This window comes from Penicillium canariense (assembly GCF_028826845.1).
Source record: "Penicillium canariense strain IBT 26290 chromosome Unknown utg000004l_segment0_segment0, whole genome shotgun sequence".
Lineage (NCBI taxonomy): Eukaryota > Fungi > Ascomycota > Eurotiomycetes > Eurotiales > Aspergillaceae > Penicillium > Penicillium canariense.
Genome location: NW_026622731.1, coordinates 1719792 through 1734724, shown reverse-complemented (window position 1 = coordinate 1734724; position 14933 = coordinate 1719792). Strand labels below are relative to the sequence as shown.

Genomic DNA, 14933 nt, shown 5'->3' with positions numbered 1-14933 from the left:
TTCGATGAATTCCCCCACAATGGCCGCTCCTAAGCCAATCACTACCTCATACTGCTTCGACCACCGGACTTATCCTCTTGGTCGGAGGAGATGATGCTCGAAGGCTGAGGGACAATGGCGTACCTGGTTCGCGGCAAATGGACCCAGTGAGTATAAATAGACGGATTGGGTGTTGCTCTCGCGGCCACAATCGCAGACACTCGCTTGGTTCTACAATATAGGCCGCAGCTTCCTTTTCTCCTCCACTCGTTTCATATATCTGGGAGTCCCCGTCGGTCGAAAAGCATCTCTGTGTCGAACTTGAACCTCATTGCATTCCACCTCACCCCCAATGGCCATTTCCTCCTACATGAAGTGGGCCGCGGTCACTCTGGCCACGGCTCAGCTCGGTGCTGCCCAGACCTACACCAGCTGTAACCCGCTGAAGAGTCAGTCATTCCCCCCATGGAGCTGTGAGAAATAACGAGATCTAAGCGGATGTGTATATAGAGACATGCCCTGCCGATACCGGTCTGGCCAAGTGGCAATTCAATACGGACTTCACTTCTGGCTCATCGGCCTTTAGCAAGTGGAACACTACGTCAGGAACCGTCGAGAGTACTTCGCTCGGTGCCAAGTTCACTATCTCCGAGGAGGGTGATGCTCCCACCATTGAAAGTGACTTCTACATCTTTTTCGGTCGCGTCGAGGTTAAGATGAGAGCCGCCAATGGCACCGGTATCATCAGTACTACCGTGCTGGAGTCCGATGACCTGGACGAGATTGACTGGGTAAGCTTCATACAGGATGTGTGCACTTCCACAATTCCTAACGCCTGATCCAGGAGCAAATCAGCACATACGACTATTCCGTCCAGACCGACTACTTCGGCAAGGGCAACACTACTTCCTACGACCGTGGCACCACCGTGAATGTCACCACACCGGAAGAGACCTTCCATACTTACACTGTCGATTGGACCTCCAGCCGTATTGAATGGCTGCTGGATGGTGATGTTGTCCGCACCCTCGAGTACGCCGATGCACTGAACGGCAAGAACTACCCTCAGACCCCCATGCGCATCAAGATCGGTATCTGGGCCGGCGGTGACCCTGACAACTCCGAGGGCACCATTGAGTGGGCTGGTGGCGAGACCGACTACACTGCCGGTCCCTTCACTATGTACGTTGAGTCCGTCAAAGTCACCAACTACAACCCGGCAGCGGCGTACAAGTATACCGACAAGACCGGTGCCTACACCAGCATCAAGGCCACCAACGGTACCACTGCGACCAACTTGGCATCCTCCTCAAGCTCTGTCAAGGCCGCTTCCAGCTCGTCGTCTTCCAAGGCGTCGTCGTCCAGCGCCAGCGCCAGTGCCAGCGCGTCTTCTTCTGCTAGCGTTTCTGCTGCTGGCTCCATCTCGCTGTACTCCTCTGTGATTGTGGCCTCCATGGTTGCTTTTGTTGTTGGAGCCTTCCAGCTGTAATCCACAGTACATTGTTTGAATAGCGGAGTTCATAACGTTCGCGTCCATGGAGGAGTTAGATCATAAACAGATACACCGACCGTTTTCGTTCCTTTCCTTTTTTTTTATAGAATTATTCTCGCATACTCCAGTTTATGGTCCGGTAACGTCCATTTTAGCCTTTGAAGACCCCATTGTCTATTGACGGTCAATTGTTGATAATGATAACGGAGATATATACTTTGATGGAGGTAGCCGTTTCCCGCCTTCGTAATCTTTCGTGAAAATCAGTGCGAGAATCAAGTACCATCACGAGGATTTCCAGCCTTAGCCTCCAACGCTGGAGTCACTTCGCTGCTCTGGTCACGAGGTACTGCATGAGGGCCGATCCGCTTTCGGTAAACAGCCGACGGCGCCGAAGGACGGCTCGGGAAGCGCCCCGAAGTAGTCAAGCAGTGTTTCCCAGCCAAGAAAGATCTGAGGAACAGATCCGACCCCATGGGTTGGAAGTGACTTCGTGTGGGGAAATCCGCATGCTCTTGTGAGTACTAAATGGCTGATCTTCCCCGTGGGGTATCTTGTGTTTCCCCCAAGCCTTTCTGCCGACCAAGCGAGCGTGATTCTACGTCGCCGGAGTTTCTTTGCATCCTTTTGGAACATTGCGCCTCTTAGTCTGTGCCATACATTCACCATCAGTATGGAGAAGAATCGTGATTGTAAAGATGACGATGACCATGTAGCAGCCGAGGAGGTGGAGACTTCTCAAAAGAATGAGAAGGATCTTTCAGAGATAGAGATAGCCAACTTGACTATTGAGAACCGAGATGAGCTCGAGAAGAAGTTGGTTCGGAAACTCGATACGCGTCTACTTCCTTTGATGATGTTGATTTGTATGGGGTCGGACAAGTCACTTTTCAGTTGAATCTAAGGCTAATCATTTGTTTCCAAAGATGTTTTGAATTACCTGGATCGAAACAACATTGCGACTGCTCGCCTGGGCACTCTGGAGAAAGACCTTGGGCTACATGGCAAACAATACAACACCGTTATCAGTTAGGCTCTACGTGAACGTCAGAATTATAAGAGTGTCCTTTGAAGGGCTAATTGCGACCAGGTTTATTCTTCGTGGGATATATCGTGACCCAGATCCCAACCAACATGATCCTAAACAAGATGAGACCATCACTATTTTTAGTAAGTACAAAAAGGTCCCAATTTCTGATTCTTTATTTTCTAATATCTTTTGCTAGCCCGCTGTGATGTGCTGCTGGGCGGTTGTCAGCACGTGTACTGGTGCAGTACAGAGCTACCACGGGCTCCTTGGCTTGCGCTTCGTTCTTGGTTTTGTTGAAGCTCCGTTCTTCCGTAAGTACCTGGCAATATGCAAGTGCAAACTTCAACCGTGGTGTCTGACGTTCCTGAAGCTGGGGCCCTTTTCCTCTTCTCGTCCTGGTACACTAAAAAGGAACTTGCGGCCCGAATCTCCATTCTCTATGTAGCTGCCCAATTATCAGGCGCATTCGGTGGTCTGCTCGGTAGTGCGATCATGTCGGGAATGAACGGAAAGGCAGGCCTGCCAGCGTGGAGATGGCTCTGTAGGAGATACCAATGCCCGTTCGACCAGTATTTGCACACTGACAGTTCCCTTACCTGGCAGTTATTATCGAGGGTGCCGCAACATTCCCCATCGCGGTTCTGGCAATGTTCATCCTGCCAGATTACCCAGCAACCACCAAGTGGCTTACCGACGAGGAACGGACTCTGGCCATTGCTCGCCTCGCAGAGGAGGCAAATGAGAGCGATCATGATGAGACACGGAGTAAATGGGAGGGTCTACGACTTGCATTCACCGATCCGGTACTCTATATCATCTGGCTTATGCAACTGGGGCTAAACACTGCCGCCTCTTTCACCAACTTCTTTCCAACCATCGTAAAAACCCTGGGCTACGGAACTACTAATACTTTACTTTTGTCTGCACCACCATACATCTTCGCAGCGATCCTTAGTGTTTCCAATTCCTTGCACAGCGACCGCGTCAGTGAGCGATGGCTTCACGTTGTGTGGCCGCAGGTCTTCAGTAGTATCGGATTTATCATCAGCGCGGTGACCTTGAATGTGCCGGCACGATACATTGCAACCTTCATGATGATGTCGATCTATGGGTCCTTCGGGTGCATTCTTTCATGGGTGTCCACCTCGTTGCCACGTCCTCGGTCGAAACGTGCCGTTGCTTATGCAGTGGTAAATGCTGGTTCCAACTTCGCCTCGATTTATGCCAGCTACTTCTATCCTTCTACGGAAGGTCCAAGATACTGGCAAGCAAATGTGGCTAACGTAGCGTTCTCGGGGATGTGTATTATGATGGCCACCGTGTTGCACTTCACTTTGAGGCGGCGGAATCGCCGACTGGAAAACGCCACGGATGCAGATATCGCAGCGGGTCGGGACCCTGTTCTGGAAGGCTCAGAATGTCATGACTTGGCAACGAAGTGGAAGTGTCATCCTAACTACCGGTATACCACCTGAGAGAACACGATGTTGGCATACACAGTGGAGATGCTTCGCGACATTATATTCCCAGAACTAGTGTGGTTGAGGAACATTCAGACATATATATACGGGCCGAATATCCGGATAGTCATTCTTCAACTAAGGTAGAACCTAGGATCGAACAAGAGCCAAACATTATCTCATTCTCAATAGTTGCAAGCCCTAAACTTTAAGTCTGTTCAGGCAAGGAACAGTCTTACACCTACCTGAGTACCACTTTCCTAATAGAGATTTTACCTCTGAAACGGGGTAGTCTTGCTTGTAACTCAGCAAGTAATGCTCAGGTAATAGCAGGACGCCACAGTGGCCATGTTTTCGATCAAGTTTACACGAGTGGCACTCGACTTGGAGTGGACCAGCAGTCGATGTTATGGGGGCCTACCTTCTTCGAGCAAGGCAGTCAGTGATGTTTTCCAGAATATCATCTCATGACAACCAATCTTCTGTGCACGATTGACTAGGGTTCAGACCCTTGCGTATGAAGAAGTGACAAAGAAGGAAAAGTATGGTCTTGGCTTGCAATTATTCGAGAGTGAAGGTTTGGCCCCCATGGATCGCAATGAAACAGCAACCTCGCGAGTACAATAAACAATCAGATTGATGCAACACAAAGGCATGCAGTAATATTTCCTTGGTACATTGCTTTTGCTTAAGCCGTTTCCACTCTTACTCAAATACCAAATCATTAGTGCCCCTGTGTCATCGTAAGATTGGCTGTATGGCCAATCCAGATTTTAAAAAGTCGCAGCATACCTCGCAGACACAACTGTGGCTAAGACTCTCCGGCCCCGGCTAGTCCAGAACAACTAAAAAAATTATTTTTGTCGGGGTTTCGCTGCACATCAAAGGTCCGAGTATCCACTTCACATGCTTGGAAAAGTCGCCAACATTGAATTCTAGAAGGTGATTAGTAGCTGCAAAGACCGGGTCCACTGAGACAAATATCGCACCCCTGTCGCAAATAAGGAAACACCGGGCTAGCACTGTGGGAAAAGGCTAGAATAGACAGGGATCAGAAATTAGCGGACCATCTGTGGTAATAGCAGGGATCGATCGTCCGGGCTCGGCCCGGTAGATAGGGCCACGCCAATCATAAGGTTCAATAATAGAGCAGCCTTTGCGCCCAGGAACACGCTGCGCGGTTCCGATGGCCCCAGTTGGCCCACCGGACGCTGCGCTGCGCGTGTGGTCACATCTTGAACTAACCACCGGAACGCCGGGTTTGCTGAATGAGCTAGCTGTAAGTCACCGCATGGAGCGTGATTACAGTACATAGAGCCGCTGTAATGGCGACTAGTTACAATCTTGCAAGACCACAACCCCCCAAAACTCAAGGTTCTGTCCGAGAAACGCCAAGTGCAATGCAAAGAGAAACATACTCAGCCTATCAAGGCTTTGACTTTCTACATTCTCCTCGGTAAAAGCACTCATACTATAACTATTACCTCCTCAATTTTTCTTCTGAACACTAGGCGCCATGAAGCCAGAGTTGCGGGAAACCTGGACTCCCGCCATAAATGTGCTAACATGGTTCATGCTGGTGACTGCCATTCTGAGCGTCTTCACTCGACTTGGCACCAAGTACTGGATCTTTCGCAAATTAACAGTCGACGATGGCCTTAGTATTGGTTCTCTAGTGACTTGTGTCGGGCAGTCAATTGCGGTATCCATGGCTACTGAGGGTGGACTTGGGCAGCATTTTGTCCCATTAGCTGTATCCGATGTGGAAAATATGATGAAGGTAAGATCTGAATGCTCTCAGGGAACTCCATAACAATTCAAATGTGCCGAAAAGTCTGCTAATCAAGAAGTATCTATGTCTAGTCTCAATATGCCGCAAATATCCTCTTTGTCGCCAGCATGTGCTGTTCCAAACTCGCCCTGATGATGTTTATCCGCAACTTGACGCCTGCGTCTCTCGACCGCTGGTTTGCTCTTGGGCTGGGAATATTTATCACTATGTGGGCGGTTACAGGAATCTTCACGGCATCCTTTCAATGCCAGGTTCCGGCCACTTGGGATTACTTATACGGGGAATGTTTTGATTTGGTGTGTGGTGCTCTAACATGTTATTCCGGGTTTTGCTCACAGAATTTCAGGTGGTTTGGTGGAACTACCTTGGAGTCACCAACATCGTATCGGAGGCAGGGATTATTGTCCAGGCGCTGCTGGTCATTATTCGGGTTCAAGCAAATATCCACAAGAAGGTCGTTCTAGCCAGTGTTTTTCTATTCCGGGTCGTGTATGTGGATTGCATCCTTCCTTGGCTCATTCTTCGACTGATCAAGTTCACACAGCGTGACAATTGCCATTATTTGCCAACTCGCCTACGCCGAGGAGGCGAAAGGGTCAGGAGATCCAACATGGGATACATGGACCGTGACCATTTCCACACAGATGACCCAGAGTCTCAGCATTATCACCGCCTGCTCTCCCCAGTTCAAGCCATTCCTCGATAGTCTCCGGTCATCAGGGATGAGCCTCGGAGGAACGAGCTATGGGAGCCAACAGAGGACATATGCTGGGACTTCCTATAAAATTTCTCGGGGCCAGCGTACCGGAGAGACTCCAAGCGAGACACACGAGTTGGTTACAATGCCGGAGGAAGCCGTCAACCGGACCTTCGTCACTTCTTCACCAGACTGTGACGCAGAAAGCCAGACGAGCCAGTCGCAAATTATTCGCGAAATCCGAACATGGACCGTAACGGAAACTCAACGGGTCTAGTATTGTATACGGTGCATATATTGTGACTGAATTTCTTTCTTTTCTTTGGGAGGGGGTGGTGGTGGATTATTGTACGTAATGAGCATCTATAAAACGGGGGTGTCAGAGTGTGGATAATGGAACGTGGTAGTTCATGTTAAACGGAGGGAGGCGGCGCTGAAACAAAACAACCGTAGGAACAAGTTAGAAAAAGAAAAGAAATACCACCTACTCAGTGAAGTATAGTGGCTCCATTGCCCAGCCCCAAAGTTCTCCGGCACAAACTTTATGAACTCGCGAGGTCAACCGAGAGTGGAGCCAGGATTTAGTGCTGTAACACAAGAGAAACTAAGGTTTAGACTCAGGGATGGCCTGGTCGCTAACCATCGGTGGCGAGGGACTTTCAGGTCAGAATGTTCCAGACTTCAGACGGAATGTTAGAATGGCCGACGGTACTTCACTACGCCTTGCAAGATTGCTCCGCTTTTGCAGCGGCTACCCGAAAGACGCGACGCTGCGCTTGAAAGATGAAATATCGCTTTCGGTCGCTTCTACAAGTCCGCTTTAGGGGGTCTTGGTAGACTGTAACTAACTATTTGTTTGTATTGACTTGTGTACTTACTGAACTAGTGAGAGTGGATCAATCTAAGGAAGTATCCAACCATACGATTGTCCACAGCTGGCTGCATTAGCTTCTCTGCCACCGCCGAGACAAAACAAATACAGTCCCCTTGTCATCCTCTGCGTGCTTTTTCCTCTTTAACTCTCTTCCAGCTATGTTCAATATGCCTTCTCATCAGATGAAGCACCTGAGCACGACGGGTATGCATGAGATTGATACCCCCTCGAGCAAGGAGCTTGACGACGCCAACCTGGCACGCATGGGCAAGCGACCAGTGCTGAAGGTACGGAAATACCGTTGACGTATTACCCCTGGAATATAGAATTCACGATTGGCTAACTTGGAAAAGCGAAACTTTGGGTTGATGTCCATGCTGGGGTTCAGTTGTACTATTCTGATTACTTGGGAGGGAATTGTCGTGTAGGAACTCATTGCGACCGATACCTTTGACGGCCATTACTGACAAGATTTCGGCGACAGGTTATTTTTGCAGGCTTATGCAAAGTACGAGACTCTGTTGGATCCTACGCTACTGGTTCGTGAAGCTGATGGTTGTTGCATAGTGGTGGTCCAGCCGGTGCGATCTACGGCTTTATCTTCGTCTGGATCGGCGTTGCATCGACCTTCGTGGTTCTTTCGGAGTTAGCCTCGATGTATGATCTTATTTCAAATTTCGCCTCGCTAAATTTCGGACTGGACTAATCAACCCAAAGGGCTCCTACTTCGGGTGGTCAGTACCACTGGTGCTCGATGCTTGCCCCGCGCTCCATGATGAAGCTCTTTAGCTATCTAACTGGTATGTGATCGCCGGAGAGCAAATTTGATCATCGCAATCACTAAAATGCTTCTAGGTTGGCTCACCGTTATTGGGTGGCAAGCGACATATGCAACCTCGTGCTATTTGTGTGGAACTCTCATCCAGGGACTGATCGTGCTCACACAAAATAGCTACCAACCAAAGAACTGGCATGCGACATTGCTATTCTGGGCTGTTGCAGCATTTTCAGTCGGGATCAACTCGGTCGGCGGCAAGTTACTACCGAGATTTGAGGGATTCATTCTCATTCTTCACATTCTCGGTTTCTTCGCGATCTTGATTCCTCTAACTTACATGGCCGACCATGGATCCGCAAAGGAGGTTTTTACTCAGTTCCTGAACATGGGCGGATTCCCCTCCCAGGGGCTTTCATTCTTTGTTGGCATGGTTGGCTGTATATTCGCCTTTGCTGGCGGGGATGCCGCAGTGCATGTATGTACAGCCTTTATAACAGCCAGGTCTTTTTCAGAAGTAGTACTGACACTCTGTCTTTCCGCTAGATGTCCGAAGAAATCACTAATGCAGCAACAGCCGTTCCTACATCAATCATGCTTAGTGTCCTGATCAACGGGTCCCTAGGGTTTGGCATGCTGTTGGCCATGCTCTTCTGCATGGGAGATATTGGACAGGCCCTCGACGCCCCCACTGGCTACCCATTCATGACAATCTTCTTGCAAGCCACCGGCTCTGTCCCCGGTACCGCGGTGATGTGCTCTATTGTTACTACCATGGGTATCACTACCTCTGTTGGAATGCTGGCTTCGGCCTCCCGCCAGTTTTGGTCTTTTGCTCGCGACCGCGGCATTCCAGGCTGGCGAATTTGGAGTCGAGTACGTGATTACTAGTCCATGATCTTGTGCTCCAGGACATGCTTCTTGCTAATACTTGCTAGGTTCATGGTGGTACCGCGGTTCCTATCTACTCGGTCCTTCTGACAACTTGTGTTGTGTGTCTCCTTGCCCTCATCCCTCTCGGGTCATCGGTTGCCTTCAACGACTTAGTGGCTATGTCAGTTTCCGGTCTTTATCTTTCATACATGATGGTCGCTGGTCTCCTCCTATACCGTCGTTGCACGGGTGGCATCAGCAATGCTCGAAGCAGCGACACCGCTGTTGTGAACACTGTCGGTGCGAAGCTCGTTTGGGGCCCATTTCACCTGCCAGGCATCTGGGGCATTTTGGTCAATACTTTTGCCCTGATCTATATGACCATTGCTGTTTTCTTCAGCTTCTGGCCTCCATCATGGGTTGTGACGGTTCAAACAATGAACTTTAGTGTAGTGGGAACATTAGGCGTGATTCTCCTCAGCCTGATATACTACTTTCTTCGGGCGAGAAAGGTGTACAACGGTCCGATCGTGGAGATTGACTAGACTGTATCCAACAAGCCAGCGAATGATGTACATTTACTTCGTGTCTATTAATCCATCCGTGGAGATGCTGAAACTTACCGAGGGGGAAGCTATTTGACCTCGAGAATTGACTTACTCGTCTCATCTTCCTGTTTGGGACATATCTGACTAAATAGGTGGAGATTTGAAGCCCCGCGGCAGCCTTGCCGACTTGAAAAGTTGGGAGGGGTTGTCTGATTCAGCAATTTTTCTTAATCAAATTTATCATTTCACTGTACCCCCTAGTTCGGCAATGAGATACTCAAAATATAGACAGGAACTGAAAGCAATCTAATAGGGTATAATGCTCGGCCATCGATCGTGAATCACGTAAACTAAAGACGGGAAAGAGAAGAAAGTGACAAGGAGCACAAATATTGATGGTGGCCTAGGGAAAGGCCACAGGAGGCGCTAAGCTTAAATGGAAAAATGATCACACCATGTCCGTGTCAAGAACTCGCTTTGTGGTCTGGCGAGCTTCCCGTCCGATGTGTCTGCACACTGGGCGACAGGTTATCATTGGCAGTGGACCATTCAGAATACGGAGCTGGATTATTGAAGACCTTTATGCGAGTCAGTGGCATGCTCCTTTCATGGAGCTAATTTGAGAACTCGATGATAGGGGATCGCTTACCCCGGGGTTCAGGGAAGGCAGGTTAGGATCAATATTGGAGTCCCAGAAAGAGGAGTCCATCGGCTCCTGCGCTTGTAGCGGTGGAGACAGAGATTGTGGGGGAGTAATGAACGCTTCCGGTCTCAAAATGCTTCTCATGTACTGTTCGATGACCGAATCAATCCCTGGCTGGACGAACGATGGATGGGAAGAATGCGTTGCAAGAAGCCCAGAGGCACTCGAGACAGAGGACTCGGGGCTATGATCCATCCCGTTTATATAGCTGTTGATGTACGCGCTTTGGTCTTCACAAAGTTGGCTGTTTTGGCAGTTGAAGCACTGAGAGCAAGGCACTTGAGGCTCAAGGGTTCTTGATGCCCCGGCACTATTATTCTCAACGGATTGTGAGGCAGGTGCAATTCCGGACTTTGTTGAATAGGACTGTGACATCGGAGGGGTCGATGGAGAATATGACGCAGGTTCCGTTTTGATCACCGAAGGGGTCTTTATCTTCGGCGAATGATGCCCGCCGCTGCTGCTAGGTAATATAGTCAGTCTCCAAGTTCTGGTTTGCGAAATGGGGGTTAGCTCACTGTCGTCTGAGATGCTGGGCCAAATAATCGGCGCGGTGGAATGATTTGTGGCACCCCACATATGTGCAGCTATAAGATTTCTTGTTCTTGTGACTCGTCTCGTGTCGTCGTTGGTGCTCTGCGCGTGTAAAGATCTATCCTGGGTTAGAAAACTCTAGGGCTATGGAACGGTAAGGGATGTTCACAAACCTTATTGCATCCCGGGTATTCGCAGGCATGAACTCGCTTTCCCTTCTTGGCTTTGCTCACCCGATGCCCGTTGCCTGCTGAAGACGGCGACAAAGGAGTCGGAGAGTGCGGAGTCGGGTGCCTGAACTCGGGGCGGTAAAAGCTATCCATGAAGGCACTCGAGGCCGAAGCAGGAGGAATATACTGTTGTGGCGGAGAGTCCAAATAGGATGGCATGGGAGCCATGAAGTGGTTGGGGAACTGAGGGAGGTTGTAAGTGATGGACATCTTGAGCGGCCAGGCTAACCCTTATGTGGTAGGAGGAGCGGTGGTATGGCACGGAAGAGGAGCGAAGGCGGTCCTTCGTAAGGTGGCAATAATGTCGCACCTTAATATGTGATAAAGTCCCGCAGAAAGGTGGAACGAAGGACTTGTCTGTCGAATCGCTGAAGAAAAACAAGCAGGTTTGCCAAAGGTCTGGCCGGGTCAGTAGCTTCTATAAATCCTCCGAGAAACTGGGCGGATCAATAAAGATCGACTGATTGACGGAAGGGTGATTTAATATTGGCCAGGCCGAAAGGGGATTAAGAATGGTGGGTTAGAATAAAAAGAGAAAAGGCAATAAATCAAATGTTCAATTAATGCAAATACAGAAAAAGATGAAACACGCAAGGCATATCGACTAAAAAATAGCGTTCGGCCGGGGTGAGATTGACTGATCAATGGCACTCACAGCCCCCAAGTTGGTCCGCCCTGGAACGATTAGTGAATGCAAATCTGGCTCCCAACACATTGCAGACACAGCCTGCGATGCTGTATGGCGGGCCATCGCGCTGGCCTGCACAGCAGGGCCATCCAAAAGCCCTTATTGGGCCTCATGGTTGTACCAAAGGATTCAGAGAAGCGCCGTTGGATCCTCCACGAACTAGCCCTAGGCAGGCGGTGCTTGGGAAAGAAGCTTGTCGGGTAGGTCGGCGGCTGAAAATCGGGATGTGAAATGGAGGGGGAGGCAGACTGGATGGGGGCTGGTCTGAGCGATGGTTCTACCAGCCCACCGGGCTATCACCCCAGACGGTATCTCCTGGGCATCTCTGATCAGCTCAGAATCTTCCCTTTAGGAAATCGGGACGACAGGCAGATCCCACTGGTTGGCCACATCGCGGACGGACCATTCTTCTCTCGGAGAGTCCGTGGTGGGGCGATTGATCCTCACGGGGATGGGGCGTGCGAACGACTCGCGAATGAAGGTTTCCAGGATTAGGCAATTCGATAAAAGGCCCCCATTTTCCCTGTCCACAGCAAGTTCATTGCCGTACTAGGCTTAGGCACCACGGACAGTCGGGGAAGCGCAACAAAAGCGCTATCAGGGAGTAATATCCCATAACCTCCACATGGCAAGCCGTTGCGGTGCCCTCCTCCATCGCATAGATTAGCCGAGTCCATTAACCTCTAGGCCCGAGCTCAGCCGGCCACTTCTTGACTGTGCTCCGGTTAGCGCGAGCTGCTGGTGGAGATAGACGGTGGGGAGTCTGTGACGCTATAGATTGGCTGGCAAGTCGACTGTTTCCTTCTAAGGGTGATCTGCGACGGCTCGGGTGCTGGCTGCACAAACCATGGTCCGCTTGGGGCATGATCACTGGCTTTAAACTGGCCCAGGCAGTATTGCGCAGGAGCTAAACGGAACGCTAGAATAAGCGAGTGTGTCGACGGGGCGAGAAGCCTGCGTCCTGATTTGCGATGCGCCCCCGGTCACCCTTGGCCTATCGGGTGCCTCTTGACGTCGGGAAAGGCTCTCCACCAGTGGGTGCCTGAGGAGGCTCATCAAGCGGGCTCTAACTACAGTAGTTAGTTACTCCGAACCAAGAAGGGCAATGCTGTCAATCCAAGATTTTTCTGGCCCCCATCGCCAATAATAGTTAGCTCTCCGAAGCTGCCCTTTCTGGCGGTCACAGAAAATCATCTCTGGTTCTCTACATGCCGTGCCCATATTCCAAATTAATCCACGAGCTTTGCCCACATCCGAGTGCTAAGCACCCAGCCATCGCACGTCCCATCATGATCCGGCCGTCGAACCGGAGGTGGAGCTTTGTCGCTGGGTGTAAGAACGTAATTTCTGTCCCGGGGGCGATCGCGAGGAAGTCTGCCTTGGGAATCTAGCAGAGGCGTCCAGCAGAGATAGACGGCCCCTGCCCCCTGAGCGGATTTTGTAGAAGGGCGCAAATTGTTCACCGGCGTACATTTGGTCCGCTTGCTGCTAAGCTGCAGTGCACCCCGCGGGCCTGACTCATCCAGTTTGATTCAATTCTCTGACGAGAGCTGAAGAGTGCCTCGCTCAAGTCTGCTCCACATGGTGATGGGGCCACAAACTGGGCGAGGCCTCCAAGGATCTCCTCCTCAATTGGGTAAACGGAGATAAGGTGACCCGGTGGATCTCTGACCCTGCCAGGAAGGGACTGCGAGAATGAAGCTTAGCGCCTTTTTCGTCTATTTTCGTTCCCGCAGCCCTGTTAAGGCAGACCTCTAATCGCGAGTCAGGAGATTTCCTGGGGGATAGACCACGATCGCCATGCACCTCACCTCATGAACCTTCTTCCCGGGCCCGCCTGGCACGTAGGCTGTGTTCGCAATATGTTTCAACTTGAGATACTGTGTTATTCAACATCCGAAACGATAACCCCGCAGTGTAGAGTGTAGGCTGTCCTGAAGGCTGAGCCAACGGTGCGGTTCTGCGGGAGTTGTTGGAGTGGAAGTGATGGAGGGTACGGCGAACTGCCTCATCGCCGCCCAATTTGGCAAAAAGTGCGCGGCTTCCCACTTCCTCCTACAGCACCGCCAAAATCTCCCCTCTGCAATTTCTTCGGTCTCAATGATAGTAGAGCATAAGAATCACACTACTATACTCAGTTTAGCCTCAACAGTATCTGAGATGGGACAAGCCATTCACTTGGTGTGTCTGGAGCCGACCCTGGAGTGAAGCATCAAACCCATGGAATCTCAATCCAGAGCTTATTGCTGAGAGCTATCAGGTTGTGGTGCGTGCATGGAGGGTTTCGATTATCCCCGACTTTTAAGTCCGTGACTCTGACAACTCCGATAATAGAAGGGAGCAAACTAACTCTCGGAGTAACAGTCGGACAAACTTTTTCATCAGTCCAACTCTCTAAAGTAGCTGGATTTTCCAAGCAACAGTCTTCGAGGTGATAGGCATACTTTAATAGAGTTCTGTGATTTCAAATGACTTTTAGATCATCCCACAAGATCATTGGCCTGTGCGGACACGGGTAGTGCCTAGAACAATGCAACATGAATAGAGTTTTAGAAACCCCTGCCCCCAACTGTTCCATAGATGGGCATATGCGAGCTAGATGGTCATCCCGCCTGCACCGCCATTCTACACTAGATTCGGTTGATCATCTCTGTTTTCCCAAATATTCGCGGGTGTCGCCCTTGTATGCGGGAGTCGGTGGTTCTACGGTATCTACTAAACTGGAGGACCGCTCCCGGCTGGATGGATTTGGGGGCGTAGGGGGCCGGGAGGGGAATGGGGGGGGAGGAATAATATGAATAAATAAAAGTTACACCTGGATGAGCTTTCATCCCTCGCCGGTTGCCGCGGAACTGATGCGCTTTAGCATTGGCGCCGGAGGCTTTTTGTGGCCAAACTAGGGAGGGGAACAGGATGAAGTGACGACTATAGATTAGCCAATGGAGGAGTCACATGGAGTAGAAATCCCTGGACTAATGAGAAGAAATTGTAAAGAAAAAGCTTAGGAAGGATTGGGACAAGCTTCTTCCCTAGTCCCTCATTTGGCAGCGGCCCCATCTGGTGGAGTTCGAATTCCAAATGCGCCAGCCAGCGCCAAAAAGTTGGGATCGGAGGTCCCCACGGTCCATGTCCAAGTGAGCGAAGTGGAGCGCGAGTCGATAAAGAGAGCAGATCCGAACCGCTATTATGAATTTCCAGTTGTATCAGATTGGCCTTTTGGGTCTCCGAACGGGACCAGGCCGGAGACAAGCACCGAGT

At 50.4% G+C, this 14933-nt stretch overlaps 5 protein-coding genes across 5 annotated transcripts; 4 read left to right on the top strand and 1 right to left on the bottom strand.

Moving 5' to 3' along the window:
• Positions 1-331: 331 nt before the first annotated feature.
• Positions 332-1468, top strand: N7482_006961 (glycoside hydrolase family 16 protein; the record flags this gene model as incomplete). The annotated part of the gene is made up of 3 exons (XM_056689086.1): positions 332-428; positions 490-770; positions 824-1468. The coding sequence occupies 3 exons, from the start codon at positions 332-334 to the stop codon at positions 1466-1468; spliced, it is 1023 nt and encodes a 340-aa protein (XP_056541515.1).
• Positions 1469-2144: 676 nt separating this feature from the next.
• Positions 2145-3976, top strand: N7482_006960 (uncharacterized protein; the record flags this gene model as incomplete). Its single annotated transcript, XM_056689085.1, has 6 exons — positions 2145-2337; positions 2398-2499; positions 2562-2641; positions 2698-2812; positions 2872-3042; positions 3105-3976. The coding sequence occupies 6 exons, from the start codon at positions 2145-2147 to the stop codon at positions 3974-3976; spliced, it is 1533 nt and encodes a 510-aa protein (XP_056541514.1).
• A 1171-nt stretch (positions 3977-5147) lies between these two features.
• On the top strand, positions 5148-6727 carry N7482_006959 (uncharacterized protein; the record flags this gene model as incomplete). Its single annotated transcript, XM_056689084.1, has 6 exons — positions 5148-5220; positions 5298-5417; positions 5473-5741; positions 5825-6049; positions 6100-6242; positions 6298-6727. The coding sequence occupies 6 exons, from the start codon at positions 5148-5150 to the stop codon at positions 6725-6727; spliced, it is 1260 nt and encodes a 419-aa protein (XP_056541513.1).
• A 764-nt stretch (positions 6728-7491) lies between these two features.
• Positions 7492-9517, top strand: N7482_006958 (putative GABA permease; the record flags this gene model as incomplete). Its single annotated transcript, XM_056689083.1, has 8 exons — positions 7492-7611; positions 7678-7748; positions 7809-7832; positions 7892-7981; positions 8042-8124; positions 8180-8577; positions 8646-8975; positions 9038-9517. The coding sequence occupies 8 exons, from the start codon at positions 7492-7494 to the stop codon at positions 9515-9517; spliced, it is 1596 nt and encodes a 531-aa protein (XP_056541512.1).
• A 467-nt stretch (positions 9518-9984) lies between these two features.
• N7482_006957 (uncharacterized protein) lies at positions 9985-11197 on the bottom strand (the record flags this gene model as incomplete). The annotated part of the gene is made up of 4 exons (XM_056689082.1): positions 9985-10098; positions 10170-10686; positions 10742-10875; positions 10931-11197. The coding sequence occupies 4 exons, from the start codon at positions 11195-11197 to the stop codon at positions 9985-9987; spliced, it is 1032 nt and encodes a 343-aa protein (XP_056541511.1).
• Positions 11198-14933: the final 3736 nt, after the last annotated feature.